Below are 23,325 nucleotides of genomic sequence, written 5' to 3'. Positions count from 1 at the left end.
CAGTAAATTCTCATTGACCCCAGTGGAGCAGATTCCTAGTGATCCCTAGTGGAATGAATTCCTATTGACCCCCAGTGGAGTAGATTCCCAGTAATCCCCAGTAGAGTAGATTCCTTGTGATCCTCAGTGGAATATCTTCCCAGTGACCCCAGTGGAGTAGATTCCTAGTGACCCCCAGTGGAGTAGATTCCTAGTGACCCAGTGGAGTATATTCCTAGTGACCCCCAGTGGAGTAGATTCCTAGTGACCCAGTGGAGTATATTCCCAGTGATCCCAGTGGAGTAGATTCCTAGTACACTGAACAGGTGACAATATTATCACAATACTGACAATCTGTGACATTGTTGGCTTCATATTTCACCTTTAAGGTTAAGGAAGCTTCAGAAGAGCTTTAACCATTTCCTGGATGACACCAAGTGCAATAGATTCCCAGTGACACCAAGTGGAGTCAATTCTTAGTGATCTTCAGTGCAGTAGATTCCTAGTGTTCCCAGTGGAGTAGATTCCCAGTGACACCAAGTGGAGTAGATTCCCAGTGACAATAAGTGGAGTAAATTCTTAGTGATCTCCAGTAGAGTAGATTCCTAGTGACCCAGTGCAGTAGATTCACAGTGACCCCAGTGGAGTAGATTCCCAGTGACACCAAGTGGAGTAGATTCCCAGTGACACCAAGCGGAGTAATTTCTTAGTGATCTCCAGTGGAGTAGATTCCTAGTGGCCCCCGTGCAGTAGATTCCTAGTGACCCCAGTGGAGTAGATTCATAGTGACCCCAGTGGAGTAGATTCCCAGTGACACCAAGTGGAGTAGATTCCCAGTGACAACAAGTGGAGTCAATTCTTAGTGATCTCCAGTGGAGTAGATTCCTAGTGGCCCCAGTGCAGTAGATTCCTAGTGATCCCTAGTGGAATGAATTCTTAGTGACCCCCAGTAGAGTAGATTCCTAGTGATCCCCAGTGCAGTAAATGCCCAGGGACCCCAGTGGAGTAGATTCCTAGTGATCCCTAGTGGAGTGAATTCCTAGTGACCCCCAGTGGAATAGATTACTAGTGACCCCCAGTGGAGTAGATTCCCAGTGACCCCCAGTGGAGTAGATTCCCAGTGATCCCATTGGAGTAGATTCCTAGTGACCCCAGTGCATTAAATTCCCAGTGACCCCAGTGGAGTAGATTTCTAGTGATCCCTAGTAGAGTGAATTCCTATTGACCCCCAGTGGAGTAGATTGCTAGTGACCCCCAGTGGAGTAGATTCCCAGTGACCCAAGTGGAATAGATTCCTAGTGACCCAGTGAATAGATTCCTAGTGACCCCCAGTGGAGTAGATTCCTTGTGATCCCCAGTGGAGTATATTCCCAGTGGAGTATATTCCTAGTGACCTAGTGGAGTAGATTCCTTGTGATCCCCAGTGGAGTATATTCCCAGTGATCCCAGTGGAGTAGATTCCTAGTACACTGAACAGGTGACAATGTTATCACAATACTGACAATTTGTGACATTTTTGGCTTCAGATTTCCCCTTAGGTTAAGGAAGCTTCAGAAGAGCGTTAACCATTTCCCTGATGTCATCGAAGATCTGGCCAGTGGACAGTTGCTCATAAGGGCACTTTGACCTCATTCACCTGCATGTTGATGTGTTTCCCCTCACTTTGGGAGATGTCTTCTCATTCTGGAAGATGTCCCCTGACATTGGGAGATGTCTCCTCACTTTGGGAGATGTCCTCTCACTTTGGGAGATGTCCCCTGACTTTGGGAGATATCTCCTCACTTTGGGAGATGTCCTCTCACTGTGGGAGATGTCCCCTTGCTTTGGGCGATGTCCTTTGACTTTGGGAGAGGTCTCCTTAGTCCTCACTTTGGGAGATGTCCTCTGACTTTTCGGATGCTTCCGCTAACGTTGGGAAATATCCCTTCACTTTGGAAGATGCCCCCTCACTTTGGGAGATGTCTCCTCACTGTGAGAAATGTCCTTTGACTTTGGAAGACATCTCTCCACTTTGGGAGGTGTCGCCTCACTTTGGGAGATGTCCGTTCACTGTGGGAGATGTCTCCTCACTTTGGGAGATGTCTCCTCACTTTGAGAGATGTCCCATGACTTTGGTGTGCACATTGGAAGATGTCTCCCCACTTTGGGATATGTCCTCTAAATTTGGAAGATGTCCCCTCATTTTGGAAGGCTTCCCCTCACTTTGGGAGACATCCCCTCACTTTGGGAAGTGTCCCCTCCCTCTCTTTGGGAGATGTCCCTTCACTTTGGGAGATGTTCCCTTACTTTTGGGAGACATCTCCTCACTTAAATGGATGTCCCCTCACTTTGGGAGATGTTTCCTCACTTTGAGAGATGTCCCCCCCACTTTGGGAGATGTCCCCTCCTTTTGGGAGACGTCTCTTCACTGATGTCCCCTCATGTTCAGGACATGAATGATAGGCAGATCCCCCAATGAGACCCAGATGGATTTCTGGCTTTATCAATAAAAATGACTTTTCTTGTTTATATGTTTGAAGTAAAATTTCCATCTTCTTCCCCACATATATCTGATTACTGTCCCAGTTCCCCCCTAAGCACCGAGGGTGAGGCCTCAGAGAACAAACAACAGACATTAGAGCGTTATATACTACATATATAATATCACACTTTATTTCAGATTAATAAATAGACGTCTCTCTTCACACTGAACATATGACAATGTTATCACAATACTGACAATCAGTGAAATTTCTGGCTCCAGGTTTATAGTTTTAGGTTAGAGAAGCTTTAGTAGAGCTTTGACCATTTCCCCGACACCATCGTAGATCTGGTCCAGTGGACTGTTGCTCATGAAGGCACAGTTGGTGACCAGTTTATTTTTGGTGTCCACGTGAACCTCATTCACCTGCTTGTTGATGTGTTTACAGCCGAGTTCTTTAATGGCTCCGGCGGTCCCGGCATGCGGCCACCTACATATAAAAGATAGAGAACGATGAATGATCATAGAGATAGAGAGCGATGAATGATCATAGAGATAGAGAATGATGAATGATCATAGAGATAGAGAACGATGAATGATCATAGAGATAGAGAATGATAAATGATCATAGAGATAGAGAGCGATGACTGATCATAGAGACAGAGAGTGATGAATGATCATAGAGATAGAGAACGATGAATGATCATAGAGATATAGAGAGATCAACAATCATAGAGATAGAGAACGATCAACGATCATAGAGATAGAGAACGATGAATGGTCATAGAAATAGACAAAGATGAATGATTATAGAAATAGAGAACGATGAATGATCATAGAGATAGAGAACAATGAATGAACATAGAGATAGAGAATGATGAATGATCATAGAGGTAGAGAACAATGAATGATCATAGAGATAGAGAACGATGAATGATCATAGAAATAGAGAATGATGAGCGATCATAGAGATAGAGAACGATGAATGATCATAGAGGTAGAGAAAGAAGAGGGTGACTTACTTCTCACACTCAGTGTCACAGCCCACGGTGACCTCACATCCTGGGATGAGTTTTGCGGCCAGCACCGGGGAGATGCAGCACAGACCGATTGGCTTATGGCTGGCATGGAAAGATTTAATCGTCTCCTCGATGGGTTTCAGGACGGAGCAGTCCTTCCCCTGCACAGCCCAAGTAGACAAATTCTTAGCGACCCCAAAACCACCTGAAGGACAAAAAATAGGCACCAATCAGCTTTCTGATCACATGATTATATAATTTTATAATAAAACCAAAGAGTGTATCCTTTGTAGGTTTGGGGGTAGAGAAGGGTTTGTTTTTCTACTCCTTTTTTTTGTTTTTGTTTCAATGAATCAGGCCCAACACTTTTACCTGCAAAATGACTTTTGTTATTGAAAGTATGGAACTGGAATGTTGTTATGTGCTACATATATATATATATATATATATATATATATATATATATATATATATATATATATATAGTCCTGGCAAAGTCTTTTTTAATATTATTTCCAACAAGTAGCTGTAAATACTCTAATAGCAACAATGACAGTATTGTTAATATTATGGGAAACTTGCAGTGATGAGAATGCATGAAAAAACAACCATGAAATTGAATTTGCAAAGCATTTCAAACTTTTAGATAATTTGAAAAAGTTAAATATTTTTCAGTAAATAAAGCAAGTTTCACAAGCAAAAAAAAAAAAAAAAAAAAGATTGTATCCAATGTAGGTTTGGGAGTAGAGAAGGGTTTGTTTTTCTAGTGTAAGTGACCCCATGGGGAGACCACCCTCACTTCCTGTTCTGGGGACAACTTTTAATATTTTGGATTTCCCCTCACTTCCTGTTCTGGGGACAACTGTAATATATTGGATTTCCCCTCACTTCCTGTTCTGGGGACAACTGTAATATATTGGATTTCCTCTCACTTCCTGTTCTGGGGACAACTATAATATATTAGTTTATCCATCACATTCTCTGCCAATGACAATCAGGACATGGAGGGAGATTGGGTCTCCCCAGCAACAAAGAAGTTTTGTCCGGAGTCACACTTTCCATGTAATGTGGAAATTTCCGGGTGTATTGATTGGCTGCCGTACCCGGTATGATTAGTGCGTCATATTCGCTGACTTTCAGATCTTTCAGGTCGGAGATCTTTCCTCGGGCGATGCGGGCGCTCTCTGTCAGGACATTGCGCTTCTCCTCGGTGGGCTGTCCCTTCACATGGTCCACCACATGCATCTGATCGATGTCCGGGGCGAAGATCGCATACTGCGGGGGAGGAGAATACCACCGACTGTTAGTACATAGAGACCTGAGATTCCAATACCAGGAAATGACTCCCCCCGAAATACACAGAGGAATGGAATCATCATCATCATCATCCTCATCCTCATCATCATCATCATCCTCAATATCCTCATCATCATCCTCATCATCATTTAATCATCATCAAAATCATCCTCATCATACTCATCATCGTCATCAAAATCATCCTCATCATACTCATCAATATCATCATCATCATCATCCTCATCATCATCATTATAATCATCATCATCAATATCATCATCACCATTAATATCATCCTCATCATTAAAATCATCCTCATTATAACCATCATTATCATCCTCATTATTATCATCCTCATCATCCTCATCAATATCATCATCATCATCCTCATTTTACACCCCGCAGGACTCTGATGGAGGATAATGTGTGGGAATGGAAAGATTCTACTGTAATCTTATTAGCAAAGTAGCCGATACATTGTTCCAATCCCATCCACAGCACTCAGGGCCGTCTTTAATATTGGTTGGACCCCAGGCACACATTTTCTTGCCCTCCTCCATGCAATTTTGCTCTCCACATGCTTTAAGACATACAATAATTAGCAGCTAGACTCAAAATCAGTTTACTGAATCAGATCAGGTAGCAATTGCAATTGCTTGCCAGGGGTTACAGTGTATCTGGCTCACTGACTGGTTGCCAGAGGTTACAGCACACATTATGACTCACTAATTATTTGCTAGAGGTTACAGCACATGACTTCTGCTTGTTGATTGGTTGCTAGAGATTACTGTACATCAATACTGATCACTCATTGGTTGCTAGAGGTTACTGGACATCTATACCACTCACTAATTGGTTGCTAGAGGTTACTGACTGCACAATATTACTGCTCACTGATTGGTTCATAGAGGTTACTACATATCCTTACCGCTCAGTGATTGGTTGCAAGAGGTTAGTGCACATCATTACTGCTCACTGATTGGTTGTTAAAGGTTACAGCACATCATGGCCTCACTGCCTGCACACCATAGACTGGGGAGGTGAGGGGACCCATCAATAGACATAAAACTCCTAGGGATCCTAGAACTCCTGGGATCAGTGGTAATGCTGAGGGGTTGATGGGATCAGTAGCAGTGGTGGGGGATGGAATTACTTAGGAGGCAGTATTCTGAATTATGAAGAGCAAAGCTGGGAATCTTTAGCAAGTATATAGTGGGGGATTCTATATTGACCACCAATGTAATGGGGAATTTACAATTACCACCAATGTGAGGGGGAATTTACACTGACCACCAATGTGAGGGGAAATTTGCACTGATCATCATGTAACGGGGGCTTTTACACCATCCACCAATATAAAGAGGGATTTCTACACTGACACCAATATAATAATAGCATTTACACCAACCACTGGTGTAAGGGGGATATACAATGACCTCCATGTAAGGGGGAATTTACACTGACAACTATTGTCTAGATTTGTACTGACCACCAATGTAAGGTGACACTTCTACACCGACTACCAATGTTAGGGGGGATTTACACTGACCACCAATGTAAAGAGGGATTTACGCTGACCACCAGTGTAAGGGCAATTATGCACTTACCACCAATGTAAAGAGAAATGTACACTGATCACCAATGTAATGCGGGATTTTAAATCAACAGCCAACAAAGGGGGATTTCTACACTGGCCACCAATGTAAGGGGGGGATTTACACTCACCACCAATTTAAAGGGCACTTCTACATGGACAACCAATGTAAGGGAGGATTCGACCACAAATGCAAGTTTGGATTTTTTTTAACCGAAAGAGGAGTTTCTACACTGGCCACCATTGTAATGTGGATTTACACTGACCACTAATGTAATGGGGATTTACACTAACCACTAATGTAATGGGGATTTACACTGACCACTAATATAATAAAAGCATTAAGAGTAACCACCAATGTAAGGAGGGATTTACCCTGACCACCAATGTAAGGTAGGTCTTCACACTGGCCACTAGTGTGAATGAAAGGATTCTACACCAAGCCCCAATGTAATGGAATATTTACACTGACCAGCAATGTAACTGAGACATTCACAGTCCTGTGCTCCAACACAGCATGAGACTGAAACTTCAAGGGATAAGGGAATTTAAACTGGGATAGTTGACATGAGTATGAGGCAGCTGCTTTGGGCTCCACAACAATGATGGGGCCCAGGGCAGCTGCCCCTTTTGCCCTGCCTTAAAGACGGCCCTGACAGCACTACCTGCATGGAGTTTGTATGTTCTCCCTAGTATGTGTATGTATGCACTGTATGTGAGTTAGGGACATTAGATTGTAAGCTCCTGAGGACAGGGACTGATGTGACTGTACAATATATATGTAACTGTGTGAAATTGACAGCGCTATTGTATGTATTCCCCCCCTCTCTCTCTCTCTCTCTCTCTCTCTCTCTCTCTCTCTCTCTATATATATATATATATATATATATACTGTATATAGTGTGTAGGAAATACATTCATACATCAAACTTCCCAGATCCACTACTAACACATATGAGAATTTCCGTCACTTACCTGGACTCTGGCCCGGCTCAGGTGAACCATCACAGCGGAGGATTCGTGGATCTCACTGCCATCGTACACCCCACATCCCGAGAGGATCACCGCCACCTTCTTAGACATGATGAATGGGAGGAAGATACAAAGGTCACCTTACAGGAGCCAAGCTGACACTGAGGACTGAGACAGGTGAGACTCCGAGGACTGAGACAGGTGAGACTCCGAGGACTGAGACAGGTGAGACTCTGCAGACAGACAGGTGAGACTCGCCTTTATATACACGGCACAGAGGAGTGTCTGGGAGCCACGCCTGCCAGTGAACAAACACAGTCAGCACTTCCTCTTTATCTGCAAAGTCATAACAAGGAAGAGAAACTCCCACCCAGTACACCATTTCCTTACCGCCTGTAATTAGCAGTTAGTAGTGATTAGTCTGACTCATCTGGACTTTTTCTTTAATGATAAAGATGTTTCGTAACTTCTCCAACCTCCAACCTGATCCCTGTATTCTGCATTACTTACTACTGACCCCTGTACTCTGCATTACTTACTCCTAACCCCTGTATTCTGCATTACTTACTCCTGACCCCTGTACTCTGCATTACTTACTCCTAACCCCTGTACTCTGCATAACTTACTCCTGACCCCTGTACTCTGCATAACTTACTCCTGACCCCTGTACTCTGCATTACTTACTCCTGACCCCTGTACTTGGCATTACTTACTCCAGACTCCTGTACTCTGCATTACTTACTCCTGACCCCTGTACTCGGCATTACTTACTCCAGACTCCTGTACTCTGCATTACTTACTCCTGACCCCTGTACTCTGCATAACTTACTCCTGACCCCTGTACTCTGCATAACTTACTCCAGACTCCTGTACTCTGCATTACTTACTCCTGACCCCTGTACTCTGCATTACTTACTCCTGACCCCTGCACTCTGCATTACTTACTCCTGACCCCTGTACTCTGCATTACTTAGCCCTAACAAATAATAAAACACGGGGTTAAGTACCGTAGGATCAGGAGTGCTGGGTCTATGCGTTGGTCAGCACTGATAGGTATGCCGACTTACCGGTTTGGGTGGTGCCTTTCCCGTCAACTCCTGAACATAAAGGATAATGAAGACACAAAATGGGGAAGATACTCCGAGGAGTTCAAAAGGGAGGAGGGGAATGAGGTGAACAGTAGTCTTACCTATGGTTATGAACCTTATTACATATCAAAATTGGACAGATACAGTAATGCAGACTGGGCAATATACAGGTAAAACATAAGACAACGTTGCTGTAAAATGCACACCACACCCGGGTTCACATGCAGACCACAATCGTGAATTATAATGAAGTGCAGGCAATACTGAAAATTTGTATACAGTATCTCACAAAAGTGAGTACACACTTAAGTGAAAATGTCCAAATTGGGCCCAAAGTATCAATATTTTGTGTGGCCACCATTTTTTTCCAGCACTGCCTCAACCCTCTTGGGCATGAAGTTCACCAGAGCTTCACAGGTTGCCACTGAGGTCCTCTTCCACTCCTCTATGACGACATCACGGAGCTAGTGGATGTTAGAGACCTTGCACTCCTCCACCTTTCGTTTGAGGATGTCCCACAGATGATCAATAGGGTTTAGGTCTGGAGACATGCTTGGCCAGTCCATCAACTTTACCCTCAGCTTCTTTAGCAAGGCAGTGGTCATCTTGGAGGTGTGTTTGGGGTCGTTATCATGTTGGAATACTGCCCTGCGGACCAGTCTCCGAAGGGAGGGGATCATGCTCTGCTTCAGTATGTCACAGTACATCTTGCCATTCATGGTTCCCTCAATGAACTGTAGCTCCCCAGTGCCGGCAGCACTCATGCAGCCCCAGACTATGACACTCCCACCACCATGCTTGACTGTAGACAAGACACACTTGTCTTTGTACTCCTCACCTGGTTACCGCCACACACGCTTGACACCATCTGAACTAAATAAGTTTATCTTGGTCTCATCAGACCACAGGACATGGTTCCAGTAACCCATGTCCTTAGTCTGCTTGTCTTCAGCAAACTGTTTGCAGGCTTTCTTGTGCATCATCTTTAGAAGAGGCTTCCTTCTGGGATGACAGCCATGCAGACCAATTTGATGCAGTGTGCAGCGTATGGTCTGAGCACTGACAGGCTGACCCCCCACACCTACAACCTCTGCAGCAATGCTGGCAACGCTCATATGTCTATTTCCCAAAGACAACCTCTGGATATGAAGCTGAGCATGTTCACTGAACTTCTTTGGTGGACCATGGCAAGGCCTGTTCTGAGTGGAACCTGTCCTGTTATACCGCTGTATGTTCTTGGCCACCGTGCTGCAGCTCAGTTTCACTGTCTTGGCAATCTTCTTATAGCCTAGGCCATCTTTATGTAGAGCAACAATTCTTTTTTTCAGATCCTCAGAGAGTTCTTTGCCATGAGGTGTCATGTTGAACTTCCAGTGACCAGTATGAGAGAGTGAGAACGATAACACCAAATTTAACACACCTGCTTCCCATTCACACCTGAGACCTTGTAACACTAACAAGTCACATGACACCGGGAAGGGAAAATGGCTAATTGGGCCCAATTTGGTCATTTTCACTTAGGGGTGTACTGACTTTTGTTGCCAGCGATTTAGACATTAATGGCTGTGTGTTGAATTATTTTGAGGGGACAGCAAATGTATACTGTTATACAAGCTGTACACTCACTACTTTACATTGTAGCAAAGTGTCATTTCTTCAGTGTTGTCACATGAAAAGATAGAAGAAAAGATTTACACAAATGTGACTGAAGGGTGTACTTACTTTTACGGTAGATCAGTGTGTGGGGGGTTCAGTTCTAGTGAGATGGAATGGAACCTCAATGTTGTTAGCCTGGATATGGCTGTGCATACACACTATGGACGTCTGCCCTCTGATAGATATCTGAAATCCACCCCTCAGATTTTACTTATCATGCAGCCTTGGTCAGTGTTGGGGGTCAGGTTGCGTTGAGACAAGAGGAAACCTCAGTGTTGTTAGTCTAGATTCTGGTTAGTACATACACTATGGACGTCTGTCCTCACTGATAGGTCTGAGATTCCACAGGGAGACGAAATGACATAATTTACAAGTAGATACAGAAACAAACATTCATAAACACTGTAATTTTCTCACTTTCAGGGAGGGGGAGAATTATTCAAAAGGCGAGACTTTTGTATGACCCCTGATGACGTCAGACGGTGCTGACGAAACGTGTCTGGACGTCAAGAGTGTAACACGCCACTTCCGCTATTCTTTTGCAGCGCAGGTCGATCGGCGTGCCTGCCTGGTTTCATGGGCTTTTAAAAGTTTACTAAACTGTAAGTGTATACTTTTTTATGAGTAATAAATAGTTACAAGCTGCACCATGAGGAGTTTTCTCTTTGATATAAGATTTAACCTTCATTGGTGGATCTTTCATTTGGGGGCCGTTTCCATTGGAGGATACATCTCCTTTGTCACCCATGCTCATTTGACTACCTGTAATGGGTGTCATGTCGGTTTGGTGAGTAGGATGTTTTGCCCGTTAATCGGTGGAAGACGGCACTTTATTCTTCACAGAAACGGGAATTACTTCACTTTCACTTTCACTTGATTGAAGATTTTTGGTGGTGATTGATGGACTTTTTAATGCATGCCAATATTCTGTTTGCTTTGTTAGCAGCAGCTTGGCATTGCATCTACTAGGACCCCCAGGTCCTTTTCCATCCTAGATCCCCCCCCAGAGGCAGTGCTGTGTCTTGGCCTAGGCCAACAAGGCCTAGGCCTAGGGTGGCACTTTGCGGGGGGGGTGGCAAAAGCCGCCCCCCCAAACACAAAAAAGCTCCCCCCGAGTCCCGGCTACTGTGGCCACCTCCCGCACAAATACAGCCCCCCTTGCAGTGTTCGCGGCCGCCGCAGACTTTTTTTTTATTCGATGATAACTGGAGTCTCTCCTCCTAGGCTGTACAGGTCTCTGTATTCCGTCCGGCTGGGCCGCGGCGCCGCCCCCCTCCTGACTCCTGCTGCGGAGTGATCTCTGAGGGAGATTACTTTACTGTGCGTGTGCTAAGTACAAAGTGCTCAACGTGAATATTACATAAAAATCATATTGCAATTAAGTGCTCCATGCGTGCTACAAACTCATTAAACAGTCCACATCCAGTGAAAGTTCATGTACTGCAAAGTGCTCCATGCATGCTAAAATCAATGCAGACTTTGCAGTACATGAACTTTCACTTAATGTGGACTGTTTAATGAGTTTGCATTGATTTCAGCATGTGCAAAGTGCTCCATGCTATAATCAAAACATAACTCGTATACACTAATAAGCTGTTATATTATGAAACTGATGAGGCTGCACTGGTGGCCTCTAGTGAGGCTGCACTGTTGGGCACAGATGAGACGGCACTCATAAGCTGCACTGATAGGGCGGGTCTTAATCAGGAAGGGGTGGGTCGTATTTAAATTAGGGGGTGCATGAGTTTAGTCAGGCCTAGGGCAGCACAAAACCTAAATACACCACTGCCCAGAGGTTCTCCCCCCAGTCTATAGATTGCATTCAGATTTTTGCCACCCAAATGCATTATTTTACATTTTTCTACATTGAACCTCATTTGCCATGTAGTTGCCCACCCCAATAATACATGTAGCGCTCCTCGTGTTCTTTATGGTTTTATGTGGATGAAGACATTTGGATCTCAGATCGGTGTGCAGCCATGCGGACTTTCCTTCCATTATGGTATGTGTTCCCTTCTAAGGTCGAATATTGCACCAGTTTGCACATTAATTATTACATTTTGCTATTAGCACTTTATCATTAGCACTTTATATTGCTAAGATTGATTCAGAGGTACTTAGGAATAGTATTAGCACTTTATTATTATGATTTTTGAAGTGATATTTAGCGCTGCTTCACCATTTATCACTTTAGTTAAAGTAACGCTGTGCCATATCACAAAAAAGGGCCTGGTCATGAAGGGGGGTAAATCTTCAGGGGCTGAAGTGGTTAAAGGGAAAACATTCTACAAAGATATATATTAAGAGAAGATGAATATAAACTATTCTAGGTGATATGGAGCGTTGATGGGATATAAAGGATTGATAGAAGGGGGAAGGGCGTTGCTCTCTGTGATGTCATAGTACATAATGAGAACAATGCCGGTTCCTGGAATTATCAGATTTCACCATCTGTGGGGATTCCCGACTTACAGCCTGTTCAGTGACACCTCCGTCCTCATCATTTACAGCGAGAGGCGGAGCTGACACCCTCCATCATCCCGGGGCTCAGGAATTACACCACATATACCCTACTGTGCAAAAGTCTTAGGCAGGTGTGATGCTGTGAATGAAGAAAGCTTCCAGGCATCAAAGTGTTAATAGTTTATTTGTATCAATGAAGAAAATGAAATAGAGAAATCCAATCAATATTTGGGGTGCCCCCCCCACCTTGGTAGACTTGCAGACAGTTGGTGAAGGAGATCGGCAGGTAGGTGGTTCTATGGCAGGTAGGTTGTTCTATGGCAGGTAGGTTGTTCTGTGGCAGGTAGGTTGTTCTATGGCAGGTAGGTTGTTCTGTGGCAGGTAGGTTGTTCTGTGGCAGGTAGGTGGTTCTGTGGAAGGTACGTTGTTCTATGGCAGGTAGGTTGTTCTATGACAGGTAAGTAGTTCTGTGACAGGTAGGTTGTTCTGTGGCAGGTACGTTGTTCTATGACAGGTAGGTGGTTCTATGGCAGGTAGGTTGTTCTATGGCAGGTAGGTTGTTCTGTGACAGGTAGGTGGTTCTGTGGCAGGTAGGTTGTTCTGTGGCAGGTACGTTGTTCTATGACAGGTAGGTGGTTCTATTGCAGGTTGGTTGCTCTATGGCAGGTAGGTTGTTCTGTGGCAGGTAGGTTGTTCTATGACGGGTAGGTTGTTCTATGGAAGGTAGGTGGTTCTACCGGCAGGTAGGTTGTTCTATGGCAGGAAGGTTGTTCTGTGGCAGGTAGGTTGTTCTCTGGGAGGTAGGTGGTTCTAGGGCAGGTAGGTTGTTCTATGGCAGATAGGTGGTTCTGTGACAGGTAGGTTGTCCTATGGCAGATAGGTTGCTCTATGGTAGGTAGGTTCTTCTATGTACACCTTGGAGAACTAGGCACAGATCTTCTGTGGATGTTGGCCGCCTCCAGGGGGAGGGGGCGCTGTCTGTACAGTGTGGGGGGAGGGGCGCTGTCTGTACAGTGTGGGGGAGGGGCGCTGTCTGTATAGTGTGAATTGGGTGTGTCTGCAGCTGTGTGCAGGCAGCCTGTGTTACTCTATGAGGGATGAACACAGCCGCAGCTCCTAAGATGAGAGGATACAGATGTATGGCCCCCTCCACCCTGAACACTGACAGCGTACATTCGGGGGGCGCTCAATGATCACAGTGTAAAAATTAAAAATAAAAAGTAAAATAAATGAGAAAAAACATTTTTTAAAGCACCCCGTCCCGCCGAGCTCATGTGCTGAAGAGAGTGCATGCGTGAGCAGCTCCCGTATGTGTAAACGTTGTTCAAAACACACATGTGAGGTATCACCGCGATCGGTAGAGCGAGAGCAATAATTCTACCCCCAGATCTCCTCTGTAACTCTGAACTGGTAACCTGTAAAGATTTTTAAAATCCACTATGGAGATTTTTATGGGTCAAAGCTTGTCGCCATTCCACGAGCGGGCGCAATTTTGAAGCGTGACATGTTGGGTATCAATTTACTCGACGTAACATATTTCACAATATAGAAAAAAATGGTTCTAACTTTACTGCTGTCTTATTTTTTAATTTAAAAAATGTAATTCTTTCACCAAAAATTGTGCTTGTAAGACCACTGCACAAATACGGTGTGACAGAAAGTATTGTAACGACCGCCGTTTTATTCTCTGGGGGGGGGGGATTGGCTGGTTGTGTACACGAGGAGCGCCATCTGCTGCTGGAATCGGAGGATTGCAGAGATAATCAAACACAAATTATTGTGAAATGGGATTTCATTCGGATCTATTGAATGGGTCAGGAATATGAGTGGAGGATGAATATAAATAAAGAGGGAGACTCCCGTGTGAATATCGGACGATCTGTCTCTCATCCCCCAATCTCTATCAGTGTATGTTCCCCCCCGAGAATCCACATAAAGATGGCCGACCCCTTCCTGGACCTCCCGGGACCCAAACTCTTTATAGGAAGCATTTCCAGCTCTAGTCTAGGACAGGATTGTGTTTTGTACAGAACCGATCTATGTCGGGGGAGGGGTCTCCGGGTCGGGATAAAATAATGGGATGCTGCCGGATTCCTTGTCAGGATTTATTCCCCAACAAATTGTACATTTCATCGATGACATTCTTTTGTTTGAATGCCATCAGCTCCATCTTGATTCATAAAATTCACAATGTAACATTATACATGGGCAGAATGCATACAGTGAATCCGGAAAGTACTCACAGTGCTTCACTTTTCCCACATTTTGTTATGTTACAGCCTTATTACAAAATGGATTAAATTCATTATTTTACCCAAAATTCTACAAACAATCCCCCATAATGACAACATGAGAGAAGTTTGTTTGAAATTTTTGCAAATTTATTACAAATAAAAAAGTAAAAAAAATCCCATGTACATAGGTATCACAGACTCCTCTCATAAGTATCACAGACTCCTTCCATGTACATAAGTATCACAGGCTCCTCCCATGTACATAAGTATCACAGACTCCTCCCACCGTGTACATAAGTATCACAGGCTCCTCCCATGTACATAAGTATCACAGGCTCCTCCCATGTACATAAGTATAACAGGCTCCTCCCATGTACATACAGACTCCTCCTATGTACATAAGTATCGCAGACTCCTCCCATGTACATAAGTATCACAGACTCCTCCCATGTACATAAGTATCACAGACTCCTCCCATGTAAATAAGTATCACAGGCTCCTCCCATGTACATAAGTATCACAGCCTCCTCTCATGTACATAAGTATCACAGGCTCCTCTCATAAGTATCACAGACTCCTCCCATGTACATAAGTATCACAGGCTCCTCCCATGTACATAAGTATCACAGACTCCTCTCATAAGTATCACAGACTCCTCCCATGTACATAAGTATCACAGGCTCCTCCCATGTACATAAGTATCACAGACTCCTCCCACCATGTACATAAGTATCACAGGCTCCTCCCATGTACATAAGTATCACAGACTCCTCCCATGTACATAAGTATCACAGGCTCCTCCCATGTACATAAGTATCACAGGCTCCTCCCATGTACATACAGACTGCTCCCATGTACATAAGTATCACAGACTCCACCCATGTACATAAGTATCACAGACTCCACCCATGTACATAAGTATCACAGACTCCTCCCACCATGTACATAGGTATCACAGGCTCCTCCCATGTACATAAGTATCACAGGCTCCTCCCATGTACATAAGTATTACAGGCTCCTCATATGTACATAAGTATCACATGCTACTCCCATGTACAGAAGTATCACAGACTGCTCCCACTATGTACATAAGTATCACAGGCTCCTCCCATGTACATAAGTATCACAGGCTCCTCCCATGTACATAAGTATCACAGCCTCCTCCCATGTACATACAGACTCCTCCCATGTACATAAGTATCACAGACTCCTCCCATGTACATAAGTATCACAGACTCCTCCCATGTACATAAGTATCACAGGCTCCTCCCATGTACATAAGTATCACAGACTCCTCCCATGTACATAAGTATCACAGGCTCCTCCCATGTACATAAGTATCACAGGCTCCTCCCATGTACATAAGTATCACAGACTCCTCCCATGTACATAAGTATCACAGGCTCCTCCCATGTACATAAGTATCACAGGCTCCTCCCATGTACATAAGTATCACAGGCTCCTCCCATGTACATAAGTATCACAGACTCCTCCCACCATGTACATAAGTATCACAGGCTCCTCCCATGTACATAAGTATCACAGGCTTCTCCCATGTACATAAGTATCACAGGCTTCTCCCATGTACATAAGTATCACAGACTCCTCTGTTGTGGAAATTTTTACTAATGTATGTTGCCAGATGTCCCCAGTGTCAGTTTTGCTGTAATACGCTCATATCTGGGTATTCGCACATACAGACGTTGGTGGAAGACCATTGGCTGCGGAAACCTTCCTGTGGACACGGCAGATCTGTTTGCTCTTTTAAGGATGTTTGTTTATGCCTCACCAAGGGACTGGCCACTCCATGGTGATCGCATCTACACTCCTAAGTAGGCAGATCTGCGTACATGGGAACCATAGCATACAGAGTTATGCCCCACTGCGCCATGATAGAGTATGGCTTGCGTCATTGGTAGCGGTGGGAATGTGCAGATGATCATGTTCAGAGCCATGTCCTTTGTGTTTCACAAAACGCTGGCCGCATGGCTCTGCACATGACCGTCTGCACACGTCACTACTGTATTTCTATTTGAATATATACATGTGTGTGTTATTGGTTCTTTTAAAATGATACAAGTGTCTGATTGGCTGATTCTGAAGCCACCACCTTCCTTTGTTATTCATATTGACAAAATAAACAAAAGGAGCCTGGCTATTCTCTAGAAGATTCAGCTGAGCTCAACGTGATACCAGCACGTTGCTCCCCCCAAAAATCCATACCAGACTCTTATCCGAGCAGGCAACCTGGCAGGCCGCAGGAAAAGAGGGGGGGGCGAAAGAGCGCCCCCTACTGAACCGTACCAGGCCACATGCCCTCAACATTGGGAGGGTGCTTTGGGGTAGCCCCCCAAAGCACCTTGTCCCCATGTTGATGGGGACAAGGACCTCATCCCCTCAACCCTTGCCCGGTGGTTGTGGGGGTCTACGGGCGGGGGGCTTATCGGAATCTGGAAGCACCCTTTAACAAGGGGACCCCCCCTTTAACAAGAGGACCTCCCAGCCCCCCCCCTGTGTGAAATGGTAACGGTTTGTACCCCTACCATTTCACAAAAAAACTGTCAAAAATGTTAAAAATGACAAGAGACAGTTTTTGACAATTCCTTTATTTAAAGTCTTCTTTTTTCCATCTTCTTTCTTCTATCTTCTTTCTTCTATCTTCCTTCGGTTTCTTCCTCCATCTTCTTCTGGTTCTTCTGGTTCTTCCTCTGGTGTTCTCGTCCGGCATCTTTCTCCGCGGCGTCTTCTTCCCTTCTTCTTCTCGGGCCGCTCCGCATCCATGATGGGAGGCTCCCACTGTGTAACACTTCTGGTCTTCTGACGGTTCTTAAATAACGGAGGGCGGGGCCCCCCGGTGACCCCGCCCCCTCTTACGCACGGGTACTTGATGGAGACTTCCCTGTGGCATTCCCTGTGACGTCAGGTTGGTAATGTAACGGGTGACCCCACCCCCCTCTGATGTCACGGGGAATGCCACAGGGAAGTCCCCGTCAAGTCCCCATGCGTCAGAGGGGGGCGGGGTTACCGGGTGGCCCCGCCCTCCATTATTTAGGACCTGTCAGAAGAAGAGAAGCGTCACACAGCGGGAGCATCCCATCATCATTTCACCAAAAGAAATAGAGCTTTCTTTTGGTGGTATTTGATCATCTCTGCGATTTTTATTTTTTGCGCTATAAACAAAAAAGAGCAACAATTTTGAAAAAAAGCAATATTTTTTACTTTTTGCTGTAATAAATATCCCCCAAAAATATATAAATTTTTTTTTTTTCTCAGTTTAGGCCGATACGTATTCTTCCACATATTTTTAGTAAAGAAAATCGCAATAAGCATATATTGATTGGTTTGCGCAAAAGTTATAGCGTCTACAAAATAGGTGATAGATTTATTTTTATTATTTTTTTTTTATTATTAGTAATGGCAGCGATCTGCGATTTTTATTGTGACTGCGACATTATGGCAGACATTTTTGACACTATTTTGGGACCATTGTCATTTATACAGCGATCAGTGCTATAAAAATGCATTGATTACTGTGTAAATGACACTGATAGTGAAGGGGTTAACCACTAGGGGGCAGTGAAGGGGTTAAGTGTGTCCTAGAGAGTGATTCTAACTGTGAGAGGGAAGGGGCTTGAACACACAGGACAGTGATCACTGCTCTCGATGACAGGGAGGTGTGATCTCTGTCCTCTCACTAGGCAGAACAGGGAATGCTTTGTTTACAAAAGCATCCCCCCGTTCTACCTCTACCGGAGCCATCGAGTCCGCAGGACCCGCGGGCACGATCACGGAGCACGCGCATGCCGGCAAGGCGGGAAATTCAAAGGGACATACAGGTACGCCCGTTTGCCCAGCCGTGCCATTCTGCCAACGTAAATGTACATGCGGCGGTCGGCAAGCAGTTAATTGGGGAACTCCTCTACTCCTCACCTCACTCCTTCAGTCTCCTCTCGCATTACTAACTTACTAAATGACATATCAGCATGGATGTCGCACCACTTCCTTAAACTAAATGTCTCTAAAACTGAGCACAAGACTAAGTCTCAGAGAGATTTCAACCAATATAAATCTGCCCTCCAAAAATACAATTCCGGCCTCCTCACTGCCAAGCAGACCTATTTTATTACTCATTAGAAAATGATCATCCCGTCCACATCAACTTTTCTCTACCTTCAACTCTCTACTTTGTCCTCCAGGGCCTCCACCGCCAACTCACTCACTGCCCAGGAGATTGCCAATCACTTCAAACAGAAGATTGATACAATTCATGAGGAGATCTCTACTGTTCCGATACCCTCCACACTTCACACTTCATCCCCACAGGCACAAACTGTTGGCGCTATATAAATCCTGTATAATAATAATAATAATAACAATATTGAAGTCATTTTGAAATAATATTGTAGAAAGCTTTTGGTTTGAAAATGGCTGCTGCATATTCAAGTGCCATGTGGCTGAGAGGGAGAAGGGCGGCCATGCATTGCTAGAAACACTTACAATGGGAGCTGTTTCTTGAATAGGCTGCGCCCTGTGGGTGGTTTCAGGTTATTAGGTAGTAGCATGGGGGGAGTTCTGTTGACCTTCTAACTTTCAGAACAAAGTATTGTTTTGTATTTGGAAACAAGAGTGTATGTTTAAGGCGTGCTATTTCATGTTTTATGTAACTTTGGTGTTTTTGGATATATTGTTTAGTTAAATATGCCTATAGTTTAGTACTCCTATGAGCCCTAATTGATGTAGCTTAAAGTGTTTGTCTAGGGATAAGCGTTAATTTGGTGTCTCAATTGTATAGTCAGTTTTTGTAGGGAGAAATCTTGGTTTGTGTTGGTTTTGGCGGGATCAGCTACCTTTATTTTTCATTTGTTAACTTCAGCCATTTTGCTCTAGTCTGGATTTCATTGTTGCAACTGCCATTTTGTTTCTGCTGAGTTTATTCTTGAATAAAATATATTGTGTCTTTTTGTGCTGAATTCCATTTCCAGTAGAATCACTTTGGTTTTTAAATTTAATTCCAGTTGTTTTGTGAAGTTTTTTACTGTAATACAGTTTTGGGTAGAGAGCAAACGGGAGGCATCCAAGTTATTGTTGTAACATCTAGGTACAGATAGAAGCCATAAGATTGTTTTGAATATCGGATGATTTCATCGTTGTCGGACAAACACGTTTAGAAGGCCGTATATCATGAGACCGGTCGGGCTGTGTATAATAGTCAGAATTCCGATTGTAATTAGCATAAACGTGAGGAGTAGTATTCTAGCAGCCCCGATCAGGCCGTGTATAATAATCAGAAAGTGGGGGCCGTTTATAGTGAAAAAGGCACAAACAATAACCGCTCCGAAAGTAAAGCGCAGGGTTCTCTGGACGCAGAGTCCGCCAAAAAAGGGATTAGAAACGTCATGGGTAATGGGCCGTCCATGCACACCAGTCAGACAGCTGCACAATACATGAAATATGGGTATGGGGCTAAGGCCATTAGACCCCTTAAAGTTTGGCATATATGGTCAGAGGGTACAGTAAGGTGTATTCCTTTGGAAGGTACTTTTGATGTCTGGAGGTATGAGACCCCAGAAAAAAAATACCTTGGAAGTAGTTCAGCTGTGGCTTTAGAAATCTGTAATGATGAGTGAGTTGATGCATGTGTAGTACACATTTGTGTGGTTAAAATTCTCATGCCTGTTTTTGAACTTCGTGTGGCTGGCCCATGCAAGTTTTCAAGCTGCTCTTGTGTTTTTCTCATTGTATTTTTTTCTATCGCGAAAAGAGTGAAGGCAGCATTCCGTCCGGTTGTTTTCGTTTTTTATTTGCTTGTTTTGGAACCTTTGAAAAATCTCCCCTACGTTTATATCTAAATGTTTGTCTCATGGTTTAGTCTTCTCATTGTTTGTATGTAGTAACAAGAATATGTTTGAACCTACCACGACAGCCCTTTTACGTGTCGCGGGGGTTGTATTTAAGTAAGAACGTGAAAGTAAGGGTTACAGAGGGTTTAGTTATTGTTGGTTTTGAGGAATGTCAGTGACAATTTACCAATGTACACAAACGTTGTATTGTTTACCATTCTTTGCAGGTTAAATATGAAGTATAGAGTAATAACTTTTGTTTATAAGTATCTTTTCAGGTCCAAGGAGTTTCTGAAAGTGTATGTACATAGAAAGCAGGTGTATGTAGATAGCTGTACACATGTATAAATACATACGCCTGAGAAGGAAAAGGTATCATAGGCTATTTCACTGTTTCATTGTTTTTTTTTTTTCTGCACCATTCTAAACCCTGTGTCTTCCTCCAGTTTGTAATGAGGAAGAAAATGGGGGGGGGGGGGGGGTTTGATAGTGGTGAGAATGACAATTTTCAAACCAATAATACTAACCACTCTAATTCTAGCCAAGTTTGTGACCTAGTAGGATGACATGTTCCACAACTGTCTTCGTTTGATGGAATTTGAATCAGCAAGGAGTGGTCTGGTGAAGGAGGCTCCCAGGTTCCAGGTATTACACCCCAGATGGTAAGTCACGCAGTGACCACAGTCTTTGAGTTAGGTTTGTTTGGAGGCCAACCAAAAACAGGGTTGTACTTTCCTCAGCAGCTGTCGACATTCTCAGCTGATGGGGTGGGTGCAGTCACTGTAAGGTCCACCACAGGGACCCTGACACAATAACTGGTTTACATTCTTTTCAACCAGGTGACTGGGTCGTTGTAAAGAAGCTTGAGGGACAAGACAACTGGATCCATGCCAGCCACTGCAAGAAGCTGCTCAACTACACCAAAGGATGCGGAGTATCTTTGTTTATTTATATTTTAAAAGTGTATTTTCCAACTAGCTAAGAAAGCGAACAGGACCAATTGCTGGGTCTACTTTGAGTATCCACTGAGCTTTAGTACCCCAGCGATGACAGCGGTACAAGATATATATGATGTTCATATTGGTATGAGGAGTTTTGACAAATTAGTAAAATCCAAACAGAAACTTGTCAATAGAATTTAACGATACATTTCTAGAGGGTAAAATTAGTTATAATTTTAACAATAGCTCTGGTTCTTGACAGCTTTGGTATCGGGACAACTAGGTAGCCCACAAGTGTGCTTCAACTTTAGTTTGGTATTAATGCGGATCTACGGCTTATAAGTAATTCCCCCTAATGCAAGAGGTTCATGTGCGCTGGTGAAACTCACCCCAGCATCTTATGTCGCGGTCGATCGTGAGGATCTTATGGCGTGAGATAAGGTAAGAATGGCAGGGACAGCTGGAAGAAAATTGTTTACCAACCCCAACCAGGTCTGGGCATGGTTTTCTGATTGTACACAGTGGGGGCTTGAGCTTATGAAACGATTGAACAAATTTCTCATCCATTGGGGATGGGATGTTTAATGCAACTGTTGAAGCCACAAGGAAGTTCCCACAGGAATAACGGCAAATCAAGACCTTTTTATTAAAAGATGGTCCATGATTATCTGTTGGCATCCAAGGGGGGTTTCTGTGAATTCATAGGAAAAGATTGTTATACCTGGATCAGGGATACTAGTGACAAAGTTCAGGCCCATATGGATAAGTTTTAGATCCGTGCAAGGCAAATCCAGAGCTATACCTAGTGAAGGTTGGAATTCTTTTAAGGGTTGGGGAAACTTTGGGGATTTTTTTTATTTTGCAGCGGATCATAGTTGAAGGAAGTAGGGGTATATATACACTCATGTTGTTTTTATTTCTATGCCTTCTATATGTCTTGATGAGGTGCTCCTGCTGCCTGATTGGACGAGTGAACAGAGCCCGAGCAGATGACCACACCTTCCTCACCGAGATGAGACGCTCCGAAGCCCAGCCCACGTACAAAACAGAGGATCCCAGACTGACCGGCTATTACTACAGCTCACCATGTCATGTCCTCCCTATAAGTCATCCCTCCTGAAGAACAGAGTCTACAAGTCAAGCCGTGTTATGAACTTGTATGGACTGTAAGGACTGACTAATTTCCAGGTGTAAGAAGAAGATCAAGATTCATCGAGGGGACACATGGGAGCATATGACAAAGAGGAGTAGCTGTTGTGGAAATTTTTATTAATGTATGTTGTCAGATGTCCCCCAGTGTCAGTTTTGCTGTAATACACTCATGCATCTGTCTGCGTTACTTGGAGAAATACAAGCGTGCTTTCCTGGCATTATACAAGAAAGCTGTTTTTTGCACAAAGAAATGATTTGCTTATAAGGAGAAGCTTAAAATTTCCCAGACACCCACTATGAACCCAATCCTCCCCCACCATGAACCCAATCCTCCCCCACCATGACCCCAGTCCTCACCCACCATGAACCAAGACTGTCTGTAGCTTCCAGGTAATAAAAAAAAAAAAAAAAAAAAACACAAACACGATTTGCTTTGATTCAACAAACATATAATTATTGAAGAGTTGTACATTGCATTGTGTTCTTTACAACTATCAGAGGTCATAGTTCTGGGGGGGGGGGGGGGGGGTTGTTTTTGCAGATTGTGGTGGTTCAGACCAGACATCACCCCACCCCCAAGCACTGATCACTCACCATTCTGTTACAGTACATTTACATTAAGAATAAAGA

At 43.9% G+C, this 23,325-nt stretch overlaps 1 protein-coding gene across 1 annotated transcript; it reads right to left on the bottom strand.

Moving 5' to 3' along the window:
* Positions 1-2,601: 2,601 nt before the first annotated feature.
* On the bottom strand, positions 2,602-7,640 carry LOC141141392 (putative glutamine amidotransferase-like class 1 domain-containing protein 3B, mitochondrial). The gene is made up of 4 exons (XM_073629050.1): positions 7,325-7,640; positions 4,563-4,734; positions 3,463-3,664; positions 2,602-2,930 (listed from the first exon to the last, which is right to left on the bottom strand). The coding sequence occupies exons 1-4, from the start codon at positions 7,430-7,432 to the stop codon at positions 2,738-2,740; spliced, it is 675 nt and encodes a 224-aa protein (XP_073485151.1). The 5' UTR covers positions 7,433-7,640; the 3' UTR covers positions 2,602-2,737.
* Between the last annotated feature and the right edge of the window lie 15,685 nt (positions 7,641-23,325).

This window comes from Aquarana catesbeiana, linkage group LG04 (genome assembly GCF_042186555.1).
Source record: "Aquarana catesbeiana isolate 2022-GZ linkage group LG04, ASM4218655v1, whole genome shotgun sequence".
Taxonomy (NCBI): Eukaryota; Metazoa; Chordata; class Amphibia; order Anura; family Ranidae; genus Aquarana; species Aquarana catesbeiana.
Note: the sequence above shows the minus strand (reverse complement) of the source record. Positions and strands in the feature narration are given on the sequence as shown.

Coding starts and splice junctions, on each gene's coding strand:
- LOC141141392 (XM_073629050.1), bottom strand. CDS start 7,432: ATGTCTAAGAAGGTGGCGGTGATCCTCTCGGGATGTGGGGTGTACGAT. Junction 4,735..7,324: donor TGAGCCGGGCCAGAGTCCAG/GTAAGTGACGGA, acceptor CCTCCCCCGCAG/TATGCGATCTTCGCCCCGGA. Junction 2,931..3,462: donor TGTGACACTGAGTGTGAGAA/GTAAGTCACCCT, acceptor TTTTATATGTAG/GTGGCCGCATGCCGGGACCG.